The following is a 20,796-nucleotide window of genomic DNA, read 5'->3' as shown; positions in this document are numbered from 1 at the left end:
TCTTTAGTAAACTCACTCAGCTTGGTTTTTGCTGTAGGTACTATAGAGAAGTGTGGATGAGACGAAAAACTAATTTTCTGGTTTTGTTTCTGTCACGTTCAAGGCTTATTCTTCTGAGAAATGTCATCGAAATAGCGAATTATTATCTGCTAACTAAAATAAATCAAGATAGAGACAGGGTTATGGTTGCAGAGGTAATGTTATTATTCTGCCAAGGAATTTACTGGAATTTTATCCTCCAAACACTTATATGCAGGAAACAAATACAAGGACTTTTAAAGACAAAACAATCACTGATTAAATATATTATTGCATTTTGCCTATTACAATACTTCCCATTTCATAATTTATGTATCCCCTTTTTTGGGGTTAAAATGAATGTGTGGAAATATTGCTATCCTTTTATTTTGGGTAAAGTCTTTACTGGAGCAAGCATGATGTATCAAATTAAGTATATCCGTAAAGGTCTGAGTTAGAATATTGGCCTTCAGTAACCGATGCTTGTAGTAAGAGGCGACTAACGGGATCGGGTGGTCAGACTAGATGACTTGGTTGACACATGGCATCGGTTCCCAATTGCACAGATCAATATTCATGCTGTTGATCACTGGATTGTCTGATCCACAATCGATTATTTACCAACTGCCGCCATATAGCTGGAATATTGCTGAGTGCGGCGTAAAACTAAACTCACTCAATCACTCAAATTAAGTTTGTAAGACAAATTACTAGTATTCTCCATCAAAGAGATCTCAACGGCCTCATAATTGACAAGCAGATCTGTGAAACAAGTAATAAAATCGATCTGCCTAATGGATATATAGCCATGCTCCCTCAAGGAGAGTGATGCTCACGGTTATCAATACGTTCATGCTGACCATCATCTGTATGGCCAACAATGTATAATGTCAACTATCTGTGAAGATCTGAGTCAGAGTTTCAGGCTTGCTGACTTGGTCGATGCATGAGAAGGATAGAGTCTAAAAAAAGTCTCAAAGAGTGACAAATGACAACCATAAATTGAGTGAATAGTTTACTACCATGGTTTGCATAAGAATCTCACAATGAAGGCAAGAGCAGAACATTGGCACAAGATGGATCTTTGAAAATAGTGATTTGTTCTGTGAGCACATGATGTAGGTGGCAATGTGGTAATAGTACAGTTGAACTCTTATCTCAAATGAACCCACATTTCAAAACTGTCCTATAGCCCTGACCACCTCACTATATATATACTCTTAAAGGTCACATGCAACCAAAAAATCAAACATAATTAAAACACAATTATCACTTATTCATGACATATAATATACATTGCTGGTTATGAAAAAACATATAAACAAAATTATAAGCGTATAATCGCAAATCAAAAGTGCAATATTGTGTACTTGGGTTTACTTCCCAAGAAACGAAGCTGCGGGGATACCGAACCCAGTCAGAGCGGTGGGTGTGCACTCGAGTGTAACGGCTGGTTCATTTGCAGATGCCCTCACGGCTCATTGTGTGTGTACATATAGAGATGTTGGGTTTTGTAAATACATGCTCATTTTTTGTGTATAACATTTTGCAATCAACACATCATAACATGTCATGTGTTCAAGTATCACACCTGCCTGTCTGTGTAATTACATAATGTGACAGAGACCGAACTCGGGCCATAAATCAATGCGTTTTGTTTATGGTGTATAGCCTGATTGGTGTTAAGTTCAAATTGCATGTGGTCAGTGATCGCAGTTGTGTATTGAATATTGTCATTAGCAGACAGGCAGGCAGACACACAGGTGTCAATAAAACAAGACATTGAGATTTGTCTGTGACAACGACATATCTATATCACAGTTAGAAATTCTGTCAACGCTAAATAATGACATTGCTTTTAAGTATCGAACTGAGAAAGTGACTCGGTAAGAAGAACATGTGGTGAAATAGACAAATGAAATCATATAAACAGTTTATTTACTGTCATAACATATAAAATGCTCGCGCCTGTGAGATATCAACAAAACATGAGGAAAATAGCTCACACCAAAGCCTTCACCTAGTATTCACCGGACAGCCCGCTTCCAAGTTGCGCGAACCTATTTCACTGCGCACATGCTATGAGCGCAGCCCATCTGTTGAAACCAGTTTTCCCCCGAAAAGTCGGGGGGAAATTAGTGAATCGTTTGAACTCCGATTTCGCGCGTTTTTTCATCGCATTATTTTTCAACTTTATAAGTTGAATTTGCATTTTTGATGATTTGTTAGTCCATACCGAAAGGTATCAGAATCTGCAAAGTTGTGTTTTACATTGCATGTGACCTTTACGTAGGGGATTTCAGTTGATATGGTAATACTGAATGTTTTGAGAGTGCATCACCGCTTGCACTTTCTTATGACCATAGTTGTTTGTACAGTAATCGCTCTTGAAAGAAGATTGGTGTATGACATGAAATTTGCATGTGTACAATTTTCATTTTCAAACAAAACAAATATGGCTAGAAACAAACACTAACAACAAGTGTGTGATGCAAGATGTTTTTTAAAATTACAGTGATGTATCAACCTTCTTGAAAACCATCAAAATCAAGAATGACACCCCATGCACATGTATGGGGCTACTGCATTGTGCACGTGTTTACAGGTGGTGATAAATAGAAATGGTGGTGCTTTCATAAGATGTCTGTCTTTGATAAGTTTGTTACTTCCTATCCAAATGGAAAGTTCAGGTTCCTCTACTTTCTTTGAAGAGTATATATGCATATGCATCTGCCATGGTGATACTGACAATATTGGAGGCTAGTTAAGCTTCAGACAAGTGTCTCTGTTGTTTTTGTGAAGTGGACACTGATACAGGTGTTGGTGATTTCTGATTGCTGCTGAGCTGTTTATGATAATGCATGTACGTGTCGATCCCACATGTAATACACTGTCACACGTCACAACTAATATTATTCACTGCTGCAAAATACAGTACAATTTGTCATTTCACATGCATGAATTGTCAATTCATTTCACATATATGCAATCATATTTATATGATTTACAATACTATTACCTGATCCTTCTGGATGTTCGTCAATATCTCAAATCTGAATATCTATAAGTTACAACACAGTCGTGATACATCAGGCACAAACAGATTCGACTGTAGGTTACACATTGTGGTAATGTAACATGAGGTTACATTGTGGCAGTAGAATGTTGCAGTAGTATGCATGGTAACAAAATACATTTTCATTTTTCAGGTTGCCATAGCAGCAAAAGTTGAAAACTAAAAGACTTGATTTTTACAGCATCATTAGGCACAGTCAAGAGGATGGGGTGAGCAAAATCTTAACTCTGTACGTTTCCTAGTTCCGGAGACAATGGATAGATAGTAGTTTGGCGGACAGATGCGGACATATTTGTCACCAAATCTGACCTGCGCATATGATACATCGGGTCTGGGCAAAGCAGAAACACTAACTCCTTCCACCCTAGAGGTAATAATAACGGAGTCTTACCTCGCCCCAAAAAGTGTTTTTTCTTGTAACGGACCGGTCAAATGACCTTGAGCACTTGGCCGTGGTGACCTTGATCATAACAAAATACATGTACCGGACTTCACTAAAACAAATATGGTACTTTGTTCATGGATGTGGCTTGGGTAAGTTCTTATTCAAGGATGATGACATGCATGCATGTCGTCATATGAGCGAAATATTCTCAAGCACGACGTTAAACCCAATTTCACCTCACCTCTCCACAAGGATGATGAACTTCAAATTCACAGGATAATGATGTATGATGAGCACTTTTCAAGGGTGATAAGTCTTATTCAAGGATAATGAGCCTGATTCAAGGATGATGAGACATATTTAAGGATAATGAAATCTATTCAAGGATTATGTGCTCTCTTTCAAAGAGGATGTGATCAATTAAAGATGGTTCTGCAGAAGGACTTTGAAAGGATAGCCATGAACTGAATCAAGACTTACACTGAGGTATTTCTGTGAGACTGCCAGCACAGTGTGTGACCATACAGTGGTACATGTGAGACATCACTGTAATCCTTAGTTACATGCTCAGTTAACACACATATTTCATTTAGTGCTGATGCTACTACTTGATTACCAGGCTACATAATCCTCCACCATAACAATAAACACCAATAAATATGTGTATGAAAATATGATCAGTGTACGGTTTGATCACTGATGCTTTCTTCACTGATATTTTTATGTAAGGATCACCACCAAGTAGCAAGAGACTGGGGCACACTACAATGGCAGTTGGTCATTCAAAAGTTGGTGGAAAATTTGCCAGTAGAAAATGGTATGTGATTCTGTTTCCCAATTTTCTTATGGTTGCCTAAAAGGTACAACCTTCAGGCACTTTGCCCCAAATCATATCTCAAACATATTATCCATACCAGAAACCCATATATCCACCAAACAAATAGATCACTTCCTAAAATGGTCCAAGTAGAAACAGCTCACCTCCTACTGTGGTCCCTGTACAAATAGATCACCTCTTAATATGGTCCCAGTACAAATAGATCACCTCTTAATATGGTCCCAGTACAAATAGATCACCTCCTAAAATGGTCCCAGTACAAGTAGATCACCTCCTAAAATGGTCCTAGTACAAATAGATCACCTCCTAAAATGGTCCCAGTACAAATAGATCACCTCCTAAAATGGTCCCAGTACAAATAGATCACCTCCAAGGCTCCTACTATGGCCCCAGTACAAATATCCCACATCATATAAAGTTAGTGAACTTTAAGAATCATCACTATCAGGCTAAAAATGATTTCTTCAATATCAATTGGTGCCTTACTGTGCCTAAAAAGCTACTTCTGTAGCACACTGCATGAAATACTTTTATTCTCTTAGCATACATTCTTCAATCGCTATCCAGTCTCCAAAGCAAGAGAAGCACTGTTTTATTCCCAAAATATATAAGCCATCATTCCAGTTTCTTGTTGAAGAAGATTTTGGCGTTAGCTTTGTAGTCCATAGGCAGATCAAAGTTGACGTCTCTGGCACCTAGGGATGCTGCGCCCACTGCCCCTGACACCAGCAGCTCCATCAACGTCACCTCTGGGATGCCCAGCTTGGGTCCACCCTCTGACATCACCGCAACAAAACCTACAAGTTATAAACATAACACCTAACATTTGACATCCTGGGCAAGATATAAAATTAAAAACTTCAAATTCAGAATATATACTGAGAGAAACAAATAAAGGATCACAGGAAAATTCAAGTGTTCCTTCATTATTTTCTAGTTTTCATCAGCACAGGAAGGAAGGCTTGAATTTTCCTGTGATCCATTATTTGTTTCTCTCAGTATATATAGTTTTCAAAAGACTTCTTAGTTTTTATTCATGAATTTTTATGAGTTGGGAGATAAATTGTTTTCATTCCACAGATTTTCTTTTTGATGCTTGCCACCAATGCTCTGCATCACACTGATGTAGGGTGGGTGTTGAATTAATACAGACACTCAGGTGTTTTACTCAGGTTGTTAATGACTTCCACTTTCTAAACATGCTAAAGTGCGCATAATGCTTGTTAGCAGGGAAATCGCAAAAAGACTCACATTTCCCCACAAGAAACTTATAATATAGGTGTGATTCATTTTATTCCTGACAATACAACTGTAGAGGTGCCTGAGACACCTGAATAAACCCAGTACTTTGGATAGGACTGACACTCATCACAACCAAGTACCGGTGATGTTTGACAATGCCAAGTAACAGAGATGCTTGACACAATTACACACCAGAGATGTTTGACACAACCATGTACTTGACACAATCACACACCAGAGATGTTTGACACAACCACGTACTTGACACAATCACACACCAGAGGTGTTTGACACAACCATGTACTTGACACAATTACACACCAGAGATGTTTGACACAACAATGTACTTGACACAATCACACATCAGAGGTGTTTGACACAACCATGTACTTGACACAATCACACACCAGAGGTGTTTGACACAACCACGTACTTGACACAACCATGCACCAAAGGTGCTTGACACAACCATGTCCCAGAGATACTTGACATAACCACATACTTGACACAACCATGCACCAAAGGTGCTTGACACAACCATGTACCAGAGATACTTGACATAACCACATACTTGACACAATCAAGCACTAGAGACTCTTGACACAACCATGTACAAGAGATGCTTGAAACATTTATGTATAAACAATGTCTGAAAACCATTCAAGCCACCAAATCTATATTTAGTAAATACAGCTGCGCAATGTGGCGACACAAGCTGAATTTTGTATAGCACTCTGACTTCCATATTGCGCGGATCTTTGATACATTATACAATGGAAGTTGCTTTGTGTCAAACACTATTCTGCCGGTGTCTATGGCAACTGGCACTTGATTGATGACGTCACACATGTGTGATGTGTCCATTGTTTAAAGTGATACTTAAGTCACCATAACCTCAATGCAGAAGTTGTTATAATCATGATGTTTAGAGTAAGATCAAAACAGTCTGTGTTATCATAAGGGTATGTAGTAAACATAGAATGACATCCTAGTGCATTTGGATATTATGTATAGAACTTGAAGATGTCATGTTTGGGGTGACCGGACAAAATCCACCCGGACAAAATCCACCCCAAAATTGCCACCCCGGACAAAATCCACCTCTTCTTAACAAAAAAATGGACAAAATCCACCCTTCTCAAATTGCTATTGTTCAAAGTTTTAGTGTGTCCTGATCTTTGATCAAGTTGTTTTGCTCAAGCACTGCAAGCATTGTTTTGATAGCATTTTCGTTTTCCTAATTGGCTGTTGTTCCTAGATGTTGTTTCAAACATTAAAGGTTTCTCCATTTGTCACATTTTGATCACTACTTAATCCTCTTTCATGTATCATTAAGTAGTCTCACACTTTGATCATTACGTAATCCCCCTTAAAGAATTAAGATGTTTTTGCAAGCCTTTTTTTTGTTATTGATTATGAATGACTGATATGAATAAAATTCATTTCTGTGACTGAACATGTCATTATTTTTTTTTCTTAGGGTGGAATTTATTAGGGGTGGATTTTGTCCGGGTGGATTTTGTCCTAGGTTGCAATTTTGGGGTGGATTTTGTCCGGGTGGATTTTGTCCTGAGAAACAACGAGTTTGAAGAAAGTCACAGCCATACAAGACAAGTTCCAGAGATGAAGCTGTTGACAAGTGTTTACCTGGTTCCAGCAGCGACCAACTCTTCCACACCGACCCGACACACACGACATGGAGTCCTCCGTCCCCCTCCAGTATTTTCTGCAGAGAGAATGCCATAAGTGATCACAGATTAAGTGACATTTTCATAAAATTGTTAACCCCCTTAAGGCATCATCTAAAAAAATCCAAGGAATTTTTCTCTGTATCGTAGATGTATACGATATATCACAGTGTATATTAAGGCAAGTTTTTCATACCTTCTATTAGAGGGATTTTAAGGGTGGTTATACACTAGGTAGAAGAATCAACATTCATTTGCTTTCTGGCTGCATCACTTCTAGGTACCACTAGTGATGTCAACTGACATCCGACAGCCACTGAAATAATTCTGAAATAACTGTTTCAGCTGTTTTGGCATATGAAGTTTCAATGCATCCAAATTCCTTGTTTATACCATACATTTTGTGCTAAAGAAGTTTAAATGAGCCACGATCACAACTGCCCAGCCAGCTCACATGGCCTGATCTGAGATGATATTCTTTTGTAACGGACATCATGGAAATACAGTAGTGAGATTGTAATATCACCACTGTGAAATCAGATTCCCTATCCCTGTATATACTGACACGCCTCCATTATATCCACTGGTATCTACAGTATATTTTGATGTTTTCCTTCGTGATTTTATGTATTACTGGAGCAGTAATATAATGAATCGAGAGATTTGTTCACAATCCATTTTGTGTATAATTTACAGAAACAAATAATGTTTAACAATAAACTGAGGGTCAAGCAACAATATCTCAATAAAAGACAGTCTTGATAGTTATGATCCAATGTTTACTTGACATATTAAATTGGAGAAATATTTTAAAGAAATTACTTTTCAATGATCAATCTGCTGACTCAAAACTTAACCCATAAAATTCAATCCTGAGTAGCATGTATCTGTGTAATTAGAGATGATGCTGAGAATGGGTTTATCTACATATGTGCATCACATGCAGAATCCCTGCACATGTTGGAATACTGGGGTATCTGCAAAACTGTTTTTTTTCAGCCACACCCCCATGGGTTTCACCGAAGTGGGACAAGAAGACAAAGTCATCAATATCCCCCGCAATGGCAAAATACTCTTCATGACTATGTCTACGAGTTATGATTATGTAAATTATTTAGGTGTGTGTATAGAAAAGTGGAAGGAGAGTACTGAAAGGTTTTTAAAGTTCTGCTCCAGAAAGGAGCACTATCACCAATTTCAGTCTAAGTCAAACTTGTTGCCATGGAAATGCCAAAAATATTTTATTCAGAAATCCCAAACTACCAAAAGGCACCAGTACAAACCAGATCTATGCACGTGCCAAGTTTGGTGAAGAAACATTGAATGGTTTTAGAGTTCTGCTCCGGAAAAGAGCACTACCACTAATTTCAGTCTAAGTCGAACTTGTTGCCATGGAAACGCCAAACATATTTTATTCAGAATTCCAAAACTACCAAAAGGCACCAGTACACCACCAGATCCATGTATGTGCCAAGTTTGGTGAAGAAATATTGAACGGTTTTAGAGTTCTGCTCCGGAAAAGACAAATGTGCACGGACGGACGGATGCACACACGGACGCATGGACGGACAGAGTCCATTTTAATAACCCCTGCAAAACGCGTTGCGGGGGATAAATATGTCAAAGCCTTCAATCACCTCAGATTTTCTTCCACAGTCACCGATCACACTAACATACAGCTGGAGTACTGTTGAAAGATGTGATACAAACCACACTCCCTCGTAAAGAAAAACTTTAAACTTTCACCTGATATTCTTCTTTAAGTGTCACATTACATACAGCTACAGCGTGTCAGTGCAGGGTTAACTATTGTGTCATTAACCTCTACAGATCTTTATTAAGAACAACCACTAATGCTCATTTCTCTAATTTCAAGGCAGAATAATGAGCATTACCAAGGTAAACATAACTGCGACTTTTTGAAAGTATCATTTTTTAATAATAATAATATTAATAATAATAATGTGTCCATTTATATAGCGCCAAACTCCACGCCAGGTATGCTCATAGCGCTAACAATCAATAGCACAGCTCATTATTATCCTGGATAACCCAAGCTAGAAGGTTATAGTCACATGACTTATCCCACTGTGTACCCATTTTCTGCTGGGTGAACATAGGCAATTTTGAACAAACTCATGTGCCTCAGGTGAGACCACATGTATCACATGTGCTTCGTTGTGGGGCAGGAGAAGTCCTTGAAACACTCAGGAGTCAAACTGCCAAACACGGTCACCCATCCAAGGACTCTGCGCGCCCAGCGTTGCTAAACTTCACCTGATTTGTGACCTGAGCTCTATGCACAGGACTTCACACCGCCGTCATACTATTCATAATACCATGTATGTATATAAGTTCTTATCTGCATAGTGCAACACATTTACAGTTTGACATCTCACAACACATCTAATATTACAATCTGGAACTTAAGATAGTTGTTTTTCCATGCTAAGTTTGTGAAACTAGGAAAATGGTTTTACATTCTCACATGAGTCCTGTTCCTTCGTAAAAGTAAGTTCATCAGTAATGCCCCATTAATATTATATTAGAGTTGATGTACCAATCAGTTTGAGAGGATGTTAACTAAACAATATATTTGAAACTGACCTTGTCCATCTTAGGTCCAAGGGCAAGGATGTGTCGAGCCAGGAGTTTCCCAGCCTCTTCGAATATATGCAGGCACAGAGGATCCTTTGTATCCACAGCACCTGACAACATAGTGACTCAAATGAAAATCTTTCTTGGGTATGCACACCACTGGCTTGTGCATCTTGAATCAGTGCTAACAGCAGCAGCCTGTTGGTCATCCTCTAACCAGAATTGATGTCATTATTCTATAGCCAGTTTTGTATGTGGTTATCCTATAGCCACAATAGTACATGTTCATACCACAGCCAGTATTGTATGTGGTTATCCTACAGCCAGTATTGTACATGGTCATATCTCTATAGAGCATTGTATGTGGTTATCCTACAGCCAGTATTGTATGTGGTTATCCTACAGCCAGTATTGTATGTAATTATCCTACTTTTCTTGGTTTCATCTGGGTTTACAATAAAAAGATGAAACCCAGAAAAGTCTCTATGTTCATCAATTATCCTACAGCCAATATTGTATGTGGTTATCCTACAGCCAGTATTGTATGTGGATATTCTACAGCCAGTATTGGATGTGGATATTCTACAGCCAGTATTGGATGTGGTTATCCTACAGCCAGTATTGTATGTGGATATTCTACAACCAGTATTGGATGTGGTTATCCTACAGCCAGTATTGTATGTGGATATTCTACAACCAGTATTGGATGTGGTTATCCTACAGCCAGTATTGTATGTGGATATTCTACAGCCAGTATTGGATGTGGTTATCCTACAGCCAGTATTGGATGTGGTTATCCTACAGCAAGTATCCCAACACGAGCTGAATTCCACGTTCTGGTGATTTCGACGATTGCATTGCACGTGCTATATCGGGGGAGTACGTGTGCGATCGGAGTGCACAAACAGTTTCACTGGTAGGGAGGGTGCCAAGTCGCTGTCGTGAGAAGTTTTATTGACAATGGAAATCGGAAAGTTAAGTTATATAAAAAGCAAACAAACATCAATATTATTTACCCGAGATCGTTAATACCACTTACGATGCAAAATCAGTTGCCTTTATAACAAAAAATAGCAAGCAAAACTTCAGTTAGATCAGTCGTCTGCTGGTGACAGGCAATATATAAATAGGAAGCCACGTGATCACAACACTCCCTCGCAGTGCGGAGCAAAAGGTATGGCTCATCGTCGAAAACCCATACAAAATACCCGGATGTTACAAGCGGCAACAGTTTCGCCGATACGATTTCATCAACGCTATTTTTGTAGGGAACACTTGATATTTTTGTGTGAAATAGATGAATATATCCTTTATCACTCAAGGTTAGTAAAATACAAACTTTAAATGATATTACAGATAAAAAATATGTTTTTGTCTTACATCGTCGAAAACCCCTGACACCGGGATATTGTATGTGGATATTCTACAGCCAGTATTGTATGTGGTTATCCTACAGCAAGTATTGTATGTGGTTATCCTACAGCCAGTATTGGATGTGGTTATCCTACAGCCAGTATTGGATGTGGTTATCCTACAGCCAGTATTGGATGTGGTTATCCTACAGCCAGTATTGGATGTGGTTATCCTACAGCCAGTATTGGATGTGGTTATCCTACAGATGTGGTTATCCCAGCCATTGGATGTGGTTATCCTCCTACAGCCAGTATTGGATGTGGTCATCCTACAGCCAGTGTTGGATGTGGTTATCCGACAGCCAGTATTGTATGTGGTTATCCTACAGCCAGTGTTGGATGTGGTTATCCGACAGCCAGTATTGTAAGTGGTTATACTACAGCCAGTGTTGGATGTGGTTATCCTATAGCCAGTATTGGATGTGGTTATCCTACAGCCAGTGTTGGATGTGGTTATCCTACAGCCAGTATTGTATGTGGTTATCCTACAGCCAGTGTTGGATGTGGTTATCCTACAGCCAGTATCCGATGTGGTTACCCTACAGCCAGTGTTGGATGTGGTTTATCCTACAGCCAGTATTGTAGATGGTTATCCTACAGCCAGTTTGGATTGGATGGATGTTATCCTACAGCCAGTATTGTATTGGTTATCCTACAGCCAGTGGATGTGGTTATCCTACAGCCAGTTGTATTGTTGGATGGTTATGGTTATCCTACAGCCAGTATTGTATGTGGTTATCCTACAGCCAGTATTGGATGTGGTTATCCTACAGCCAGTATTGGATGTGGTTATCCTACAGCCAGTATTGGATGTGGTTATCCTACAGCCAGTATTGGATGTGGTTATCCTACAGCCAGTGTTGGATGTGCCAGTATTGGATGTGGTTATCCTACAGCCAGTATTGGATGTGGTTATCCTACAGCCAGTATTGTATGTGGTTATCCTACAGCCAGTGTTGGATGTGGTTATCCTACAGCCAGTGTTGGATGTGGTTATCCTACAGCCAGTATCGGATGTGGTTATCCTACAGCCAGTGTTGGATGTGGTTATCCTATAGCCAGTATTGGATGTGGTTATCCTACAGCCAGTATTGTAGGTGGTTATCCTACAGCCAGTGTTGGATGGGGTTATCCTACAGCCAGTGTTGGATGTGGTTATCCTATAGCCAGTATCCGATGTGGTTACCCTACAGCCAGTACTGGATGTGGTTATCCTACAGCCAGTGTTGCATATAATTATCCCATTGCTAGTACAGTGCAGGGTTGTCCCATAGACAGTATTGTATGCTGCTTTCTCATGGTCAATCATATTACTTCATCATGCATACTCACATTTTGCTAATTCTTTACACATTCCAGCAATCTTGGCTTTCTCAAACTTAGCATATAAAAAGTTTAGTAGTTCTGGTCTGTCCTTTATCTGAGGAGAAAATATAAACCAAATAACATCAACCAGGCCATTCTCTTCCCTCAGAGGTTACTTGTCATATCTGCCTACGAACCTCTGTTCTAATAAGGTCCTTTCATGGTGCGAGTGTTCAGGATTCATGATTGGTTGCAATCAGATTTAGTTGTGCAATCAGCAACGTTGTTTCAAAAGTAATCATTTGCAAGGCCTCGGTAATTTCGGATGCTTCGGGATAACTAGAACCTCTTCCCCTGCGCGATGCCCAAACGTTTCTTCTAGACAGACCTCAGTCATGTAATGATGGATCAATGGCGTCTCCACCGCCCTCTTTGACAACGGACAAGCTAGTCATTAAATGTCTTGTGTGTCACATCAACACAAGTCCCCGGCAGAGGAGGGATATTTGTGGCCCCACATTTGCTTGTATTAGTAAAGTTGGATCTAAGTCGATGTAACACATGTTCTGACTGGATAGAAAAAAGGGAGATAATTTGTGTTGAGATTTTTTGCCGCTAGGGGATTTTACGAGACTGGGAAATATGGCAGTATTAGAACAGAGGTTCGTAGGAAGATATGACACGTAACTTCTGTGGGAAGACAATGCAACCAGGCAAGAAACATTTAATATAACTAATTATCTACAAGAATATTTTCAATCACAATATTTTCTAAATATATCCTCTCACAGTAGACTTTATTCAACCCTATCAAACATCACTGAACATCTACAATTGGCCTGTCTGCAAACAATAAAATTTAAATTAAGAACACACCAGAAAAGACTTACTTCAAAGGAAAAACACATAAGAAAAGACTCACATCAAAGTTAGAAGTCTTCAGCAAACTTTACTTCAAAGTATGTACATGGAAGAAAAAATTTACATGAAAGTAAAAGGATTTCAGCAAAAACTTATTTCAAAAAGGATGAAAACACCATCAAAGACTCACTTCAAAATAAGAACACATGATGTCTTTCACTGCTGTCGTATCATAAGGACATTCCACCAAATTATCTTCCTTATCAAAATACATCTTCAAAGCTTTGTGTGAAATCCAGTAAGCTGAAAGAAAAACAGACACATCCTTTCATTATGAAGCACATTTGTTTTACTGCTTTCCACTATCTGTTGATGAATGCAATACTTGTATGTTACACATTCCATAGTGAGATATCACGCAGTATTTAGAATGTTTGACAGAAAATTGTGTGAAATATGCAATGCCATTTAATTGTGTGGATATACATCAGCATAAGTCTGTGTAAATAAAGGTGCACATGTAGAATGGCTCAAATCAAGCTTGACTTGTTTAAAAAGAAGCAAATTTTTACTATTGTACAAGAGGGTGAACTGACCCACTTCATTCCACTGATACAGCACAGGAAATAAAGCCTCTTAGTAAAATACCAGATGAATAAGCTGTGTAAGTACTATGCATCTTTGAATAGTGTTGGAATTTTGTTTATATAAAATATACCATCAGTCTTAAAAGATGATGCAAAGCATGACGAGCACTTTCTGGACTCCTAGAATCTGAATAATGTTTGAAGTGAAGATATCTTTTAGAACAAGTAGTTGTTAAAGCAATTGTCAACACGTCAAAACATGTAATAGTTTATCTTGTTATTATTTGACTGAATACAATGGATATTACTGAATCTAATCAACTGGTGACATGGTATGGTATTCATGATAAAAATCCTATCTGTTACACTATATTCATAACCCTCCCTTTATTACCTGATGACTCATCCCCAATGAGATGTCCCCATCCTCCACACCGATAGGCTGAGTTGTCTGGGTTGATCAGCTGACAGTTGGAGCCAGTCCCAGCAATGAGAACAATCCCACCTGGAGATGGTGAATAATTTTTTTTTAAATATTGCATTATATCTTCCATGCCAGATTCTGGCATATGCAATTCCAGTCAAGTGAACACATCAAGGGAAATAACTCTTGTTAACAACAATTTCATAATCTATCATGAACTGAATATGCATGGTCAGTATAGTATTGCAAGTTTCTAAATCCAATTAGTCTAAAATTTAGTGTAAAAAGGCAGGGTGTCATAAATCTATTGTCTAATGTTAAAAGGTTAGGGGTCCCTCAATTCAAATAGTGTGAAAGTCAACCCAAAAATGATAGAAGGATACCCAGATTTTTGGACACTAATCAACAACTGACATTAGAAACTTAACCAATTGTGACAGAAGACCTCACTTATACTCATGAATAATCATGTGATGTTTACAGCATACAGACAGAGACCTACTGACATACAATAGCTGATCTTCATCCAACTTTGTTGACAACATTGTACAAAAAGAACAAGGCCTAATTTCAAAGCCCTGTTTTCCAGTACATGTGTATTTTGGAATTCCCTTTCATCGCTTCTGTCAGAATTGTATGTGACTTGTCAAACTCTTTTCACTCATTGCCCAGTACCCCAGATGATATACCCCTATATAATGGAGGTAATATCTTCAAAGGTGCTACCAGCAACATTAGTGTCACATCCCAGACTCATTGACCCTACTTCTCAACACTGGATGACATGAATCCAGGACAAAATCCACCCGGACAAAATCCACCCCAAAATTGCAACCTAGGACAAAATCCACCCCTAATAAATTCCACCCTAAGCAAAAAACACCTAATGACATGTTTAGTCACAGAAATGAATTTTATTCATATCAGTCATTAAAAAGTATGTTCTATCAAAACATGAGTATAAAGGGCTCCAATCAGACTTGCAAAAACATCTTAATTCTTTAAGGTGATTACGTAATGATCAAAGTGTGAGACTACTTAATGATACATGAAAGAAGATTAAGTAGTGATCAAAATGTGACAAATGGAGAAACCTTTAATGTTTGAAACAACATCTAGGAACAACAGCTAATTAGGAAAACGTAAATGCTATCAAAACAATGCTTGCAATGCTTGAGAAAAACAACTTGATCAAAGATCAGGACAGACTAAAACTTTTAACAATAGCAATTTGAGAAGGGTGGATTTTGTCAATTTTTTTGTTAAGAAGAGGTGGATTTTGTCCGGGGTGGCAATTTTGGGGTGGTTTTTGTCCAGGTGGATTTTGTCCGGTCACCAGATGACATACCATTAGTTAATGGGACAGGAAGGGCTTTGAAAGATTCACAACGAATGTGTACCCTACTCCAACCCCTCAGATGACATACCATTAGATCATGGTATCATGGCCTCTGAAGGTGTCACCAGCAACATGTGTGTGGCTTCACAGATATGTTTACCACACTCCTCTACAATGGATGATGTACCATTAGATACTGTAGTAGCAAGGGCCTCGAAAGACTCAATACGAATATGTCTGTGTCTTCTCAGACCCTGTTACACAAACTCCACAACCCCAGATGATATACTATAAGATCAAAAAGTACAACGGCCACCAAAGGTGTCCCTGGCAATATGTGTGTGACTTTTTAGACCTGTTAGTGTTTACTACACTCCACTTCAATGGATGATGTACCATTAGTTATTGTAGCAGCAATAGGTCTGAAGGTGTCACAAGCAATATGTGTGTGACCTCTCAGACCCCTCCCCCACACGAGATGACATACCATTAGACAATGCAGTAGCAAGGGCTCCAAAGGTGTCACTGGCAACGTATGTGTGGCTTGTCAGATCAACATAGTTTGTCTTTATCCCTTCCTTTAGTTGCCGCTGACTCTCGGACTCATCTCCTCCACTCAAGGACATTCCCTGGAGAGAAATATATATGCATGAAAATTCTACACACTAAATTGCTTGTTCATACCTTTAATGCAATCTTGCTGAATCACAAATATGATCTACATTATTAGGTTGTATTGAAACCTTGTTTGTGTGGACCCTGGCCATCCAGAAACCCACCTTCCAGGCCATCTTGTGTGGATCAGCTTAGTACATCCAAAGGAACATTACCCACAACCTTGAATCATTAATCTTGAAGATTTTAATGAAAGGGACCTTCTCAATAATCACACTTCTTCTCTATCCCTAACATAACAACACAAAGTTTTCACAAAGGAAATCATTTATATACTCTTAGAACAGTTTTGCATGTATTTTCCCATTATATAAGCTTATTAGGAAAATGAATAGTTTGGAATGACATATCTGATTCTAAACATGTTAAGAAAGGGGAAATTGAAAAAAACATCCAAATGAATTCTTTATCTTTTCCAAACAAAAACGTAGTATCTGGTAATAAGTCACTCAGATTGGAATTCTAATCATGAAATTAGCATAGTATTGTCACGGCATCTTTTGCTAAAGTTTGTTAACATTGTAGTTTCAAGACATCATCTCTCACTGACCAGAGCCTTGAGTGGTTTGGAAGCTTCTACTCCTGCCTTCTCCTTCACTTCAACTGTCATCGTGTTGATTCTCTTCAGGCACTCTTCTAGACCAATGAGCTAGCAAAGAAACAAAACACAATGTCATACTCAGGTATGTATCATGGAATAATAATTCATACAAAATTCATTATTCATCATTACCACTACAAGCAATATATTAGGATTCAGATATGAGGAAAATATAAATATAGAATATTAGTAATCCAATTTTTCGATCCAGCCGGATTGTTGAATCGTACCACCCCTGCAAAGACCCAATTCACCACGGAAATTACATTACGCGTGCGGAATTTCTCTACTTCTCTACGACAACAGATGACAGAATCTGTCAACCATTCCAAGGGATGTGCGCAACATGTGCATCTGGTCGCGAGATATCAATATTCCTGCGTAAAATACAGGATCTTCTTTTTCAACGTGCATGTTATCTTGGTTGAAAGCTAGTTCCCCATCGACCATATGAACGCGTTGACAACTACGGCACCGTTAACTTCAAGTCATTTCACATTGTGTTACCTGATGACATTAGTTGTGAACAAATGGCATCAGCCTGATCTTCTGAGTTATTTGCATCACAACCACTTTTGAGCGTTGATCTGATCAACCAATCTAAAAAGCAAAGTGAACTTACCCAACACGAAACGAAACCGAAATACACCGTACGGAACAAACTTAATCGGTGCGAAACGAAAGTGAAATAAATCGTACCAAAGCAATACAAACTTAATTGGCGCGAAACGAGAGCGAAATAAACCGTAACAAGGCGGAACGAACAAACCAAAGCAAAACTGAAACGAATTAAACCGAACCTCAGCAAAACGTACAGGCTGAGCTGAATTAACATGAACCAAAACTGAGTGAAGTAAACTCAGACTAATAAATCAACGTAAACCTAAGCTAAAATCAAATAAAATAAAACAAAATAAAAATCCCCTAAACAAATTTAAACGTTTAAAAGACTAACAAAATCAATCAAATTAACAAGGTACCTAACAAATGGTTCTTAACACAATATGTATATGTATGGATTCAATGAACTAATGCACTTGATTATAAGCATATACATACAGATATAGGGAACATATTAAAAGCATAAAATATATAACTAGGAATTGTACAATTTTTCCATTCGTTTGTCTAAAATAAGTTTACATGTTTTGGAACATCAATTGGCTATCACAGTGCAAGATAATATAAAACTAGTTTTAGTGATATCACAGGTCAGCTCTAGCCCTCAGCCCAGAGGGTTGTACCGACTCTCTGTGGCCATCCCATGTTATTCCGTTCTTGTAAATAAAATTGTGATTAGCTTCTTGTGACTTCGGACTCTTTGCTGAGTTAATTCCCCCAAGCAGACCAGCAGACAGACAGACAGACAGACAGATATTTTATTTCAGTCTCACCTCACATAAAATACATATATAAATATATTTATAAAATATAGCATATAAGTGAGCCACCCTTTAAGGGTTATGAGAGACTAATGTATTAATACATTATTAATACTAAATAGTAAATAATTATATAGGTACATACAGTGTAAAATCTATCCGTATAAAATATGTTAGATAAGGGGTTTCACCGGAACCATCACTTGGACCCAAGACCCATATCATAATACATGTACCCATACTTACCTACTCATCGCTGCCTGGGACTTCTGCCAGTAATTTAAAAACAGAGCCTAGCAAACTTCATTTTCTTACTACTACTGATGTCAGTTAAGTTTATTTGCATTCCTTCTCAGTTAGCTATTTTTCAAAGAGAATAGGGTATCAAGGAACAATTCATAAATTTACATTGCAAACAAGATAGAAAATATCTGATGAAAACATTACAGTGCTCATAACAGCCAAACTGTAAATGCTGTAAGATTTGATTCATGTGAGACAGTTTGTGATAAATGTGATAATATTGGCACTGACCCCAGAGATTAACATGATTATCTCTTTCTCACCCACTGATTTGTACAGGGACCTTCACTCCAACCAGCCACCTTTCCATCCGATCGAATAAGAACCATTTTTGAATGTGTTGCACCCCTGAAATAGAGAAATGCAGATGAAAATAAATGAAACATCACAAAACAAATAATTACTATTTATCTGTACATACTATATCAGTGAAAGTGTTTTGTCTTTAAACAATTACTCCATTACATTGAATTAAACATAACTACTTTTCAGCAACAGTATTTAAATCTGAGGACTTAAAAATCCTAACATTTAACATGAGGGTCATGACAAGGAGCCTTTTACTTCATCCTTAATTTCAAGCACTACCAGTACACAAACCCTCTCAATGGCACTCTACCTCCTAAGTTTCCCTAAGACGCATGTCCGACTGAGTTGTGCCCTTCTGACATTGTATGGTATCTGGCTGCACCGTGTGTTGTGGTCTGTTTATAGTGTGCAGATACAGATCCATTTTGTTATTTATGAGAAATATATTTTTAGATGAGTGCCATATTGGGAAGAGCCTTTAATGTAAACAGCAGTTCTTTGCAGTGTCATTAAGACGTTATGGCCATATTGTGATATGTGTGGTTTCGATACAAATAGTATCTACACTGAAACTCATTGCAATAAAAAAAGTGACTATCCATAGAACTTGGTTTTCCTTCACCATTACAACTTCTAAAATGCCTCTCAAAGTAGTATCATAAAGGCGAGAATTTATGGATGTCATAAATTCTCACCTTTATGTGTATCACTTCTAAATGCTGTTCAAAGACTTCATAATAGTACAGTATAAGTTCTCAGATGATATCAATCAACTAATATAGGAATATACAACAGTCAAAACAAGAGGCATAATGGTCATAAATCTAGATAGTTAATGATGTTTCAGCATCGATTATGTGGATATGTCTGTGTGCATAAGGCGACATCCCTGTGTAGTTTACAGAAAAGCTCTCATTAAACAAACAACTTTCCCTTGCCTGTGGCTTTCTAAGATAAACTGACCTAGATCTACAAACACAGGGGCTTGTAAGTTGTATTGCTGAAAATAATGCATCTTCGGCCAAACATTCGTTCACTAATAGCCATTATATAGAAATTTCGTTCACTGATAGCCATCTACATAGAAATTTCTATGTAGATGGCTATCAGTGAGTTAACGAGTGTTGGACCGAGGGCGTATTATTTTAAGCAATACAAGCCCCTGTTTTTACAACAGTATCACTATATGACCTATCTTAAACATCCAGATATGCATACGCCTATTGTTGTTTGCATATATTTTAGTGTCCATGAGGTAACTATAATACTGACCAACTCTGTTTTTGGTTATCTTAATAACGATACTCAAAGTTTGTTGTCTACTTTCTAATTGCGTTTATTGATTTTTGTGTCAGTTCAGTGACGAACAGTGGAATACTTAGAGATAGAAAACATTGGCATCACAACCAATTAATTAAAAAACGCTCAATTATAAAGGTAATACAAACCCTTCGATGCCTCCATAGTACTCAAATTCGTCACCAGACATTTTTGCAACACCCCCTGTACCGCTCCTGTGTCAAAATTCCCAAATGACTTGCAGACGATTTTCAGGTGACTAGCTCCAGACAGCGACGTCGCTCCGTACCCTCAAACATCGAGGAATGTTGCACGCGCTGTTAAAGAGTACCTGACAAGAAAGCATTTTCTAACCAACAAATCTTTCTTTACGTGATTTCATCGTATAATACTGAATGTTTTTGTCTTTTGTGAGACTTTATAAAAATGTTTAATAATTGTTTTTAAAATAATA

General features: G+C 38.1%; 1 protein-coding gene across 3 annotated transcripts; it reads right to left on the bottom strand.

Moving 5' to 3' along the window:
* Positions 1–4,074: 4,074 nt before the first annotated feature.
* LOC124266472 (N-acetyl-D-glucosamine kinase-like) lies at positions 4,075–20,647 on the bottom strand. Of its 3 annotated transcripts, none has more exons than XR_006895775.1 (11): positions 20,492–20,647; positions 18,998–19,082; positions 16,999–17,097; positions 16,261–16,402; positions 14,405–14,515; positions 13,614–13,726; positions 12,590–12,677; positions 9,855–9,955; positions 7,207–7,285; positions 4,493–5,114; positions 4,075–4,460 (listed from the first exon to the last, which is right to left on the bottom strand). XR_006895775.1 is itself a non-coding variant. In XM_046701261.1 (10 exons), the coding sequence occupies exons 1-10, from the start codon at positions 20,530–20,532 to the stop codon at positions 4,933–4,935; spliced, it is 1,041 nt and encodes a 346-aa protein (XP_046557217.1). In that variant the 5' UTR covers positions 20,533–20,647; the 3' UTR covers positions 4,075–4,932. The 3 variants fall into 3 exon arrangements, 1 of the variants encoding a protein (XP_046557217.1); XR_006895774.1 differs by having other exon boundaries at positions 4,075–4,652; positions 4,685–5,114; XM_046701261.1 differs by having other exon boundaries at positions 4,075–5,114.
* Positions 20,648–20,796: the final 149 nt, after the last annotated feature.

The sequence above is a fragment of the Haliotis rubra genome, unplaced genomic scaffold (assembly GCF_003918875.1).
Source record: "Haliotis rubra isolate DU_JTF1 unplaced genomic scaffold, ASM391887v1 Scf126, whole genome shotgun sequence".
Taxonomy (NCBI): Eukaryota; Metazoa; Mollusca; class Gastropoda; order Lepetellida; family Haliotidae; genus Haliotis; species Haliotis rubra.
Note: the sequence above shows the minus strand (reverse complement) of the source record. Positions and strands in the feature narration are given on the sequence as shown.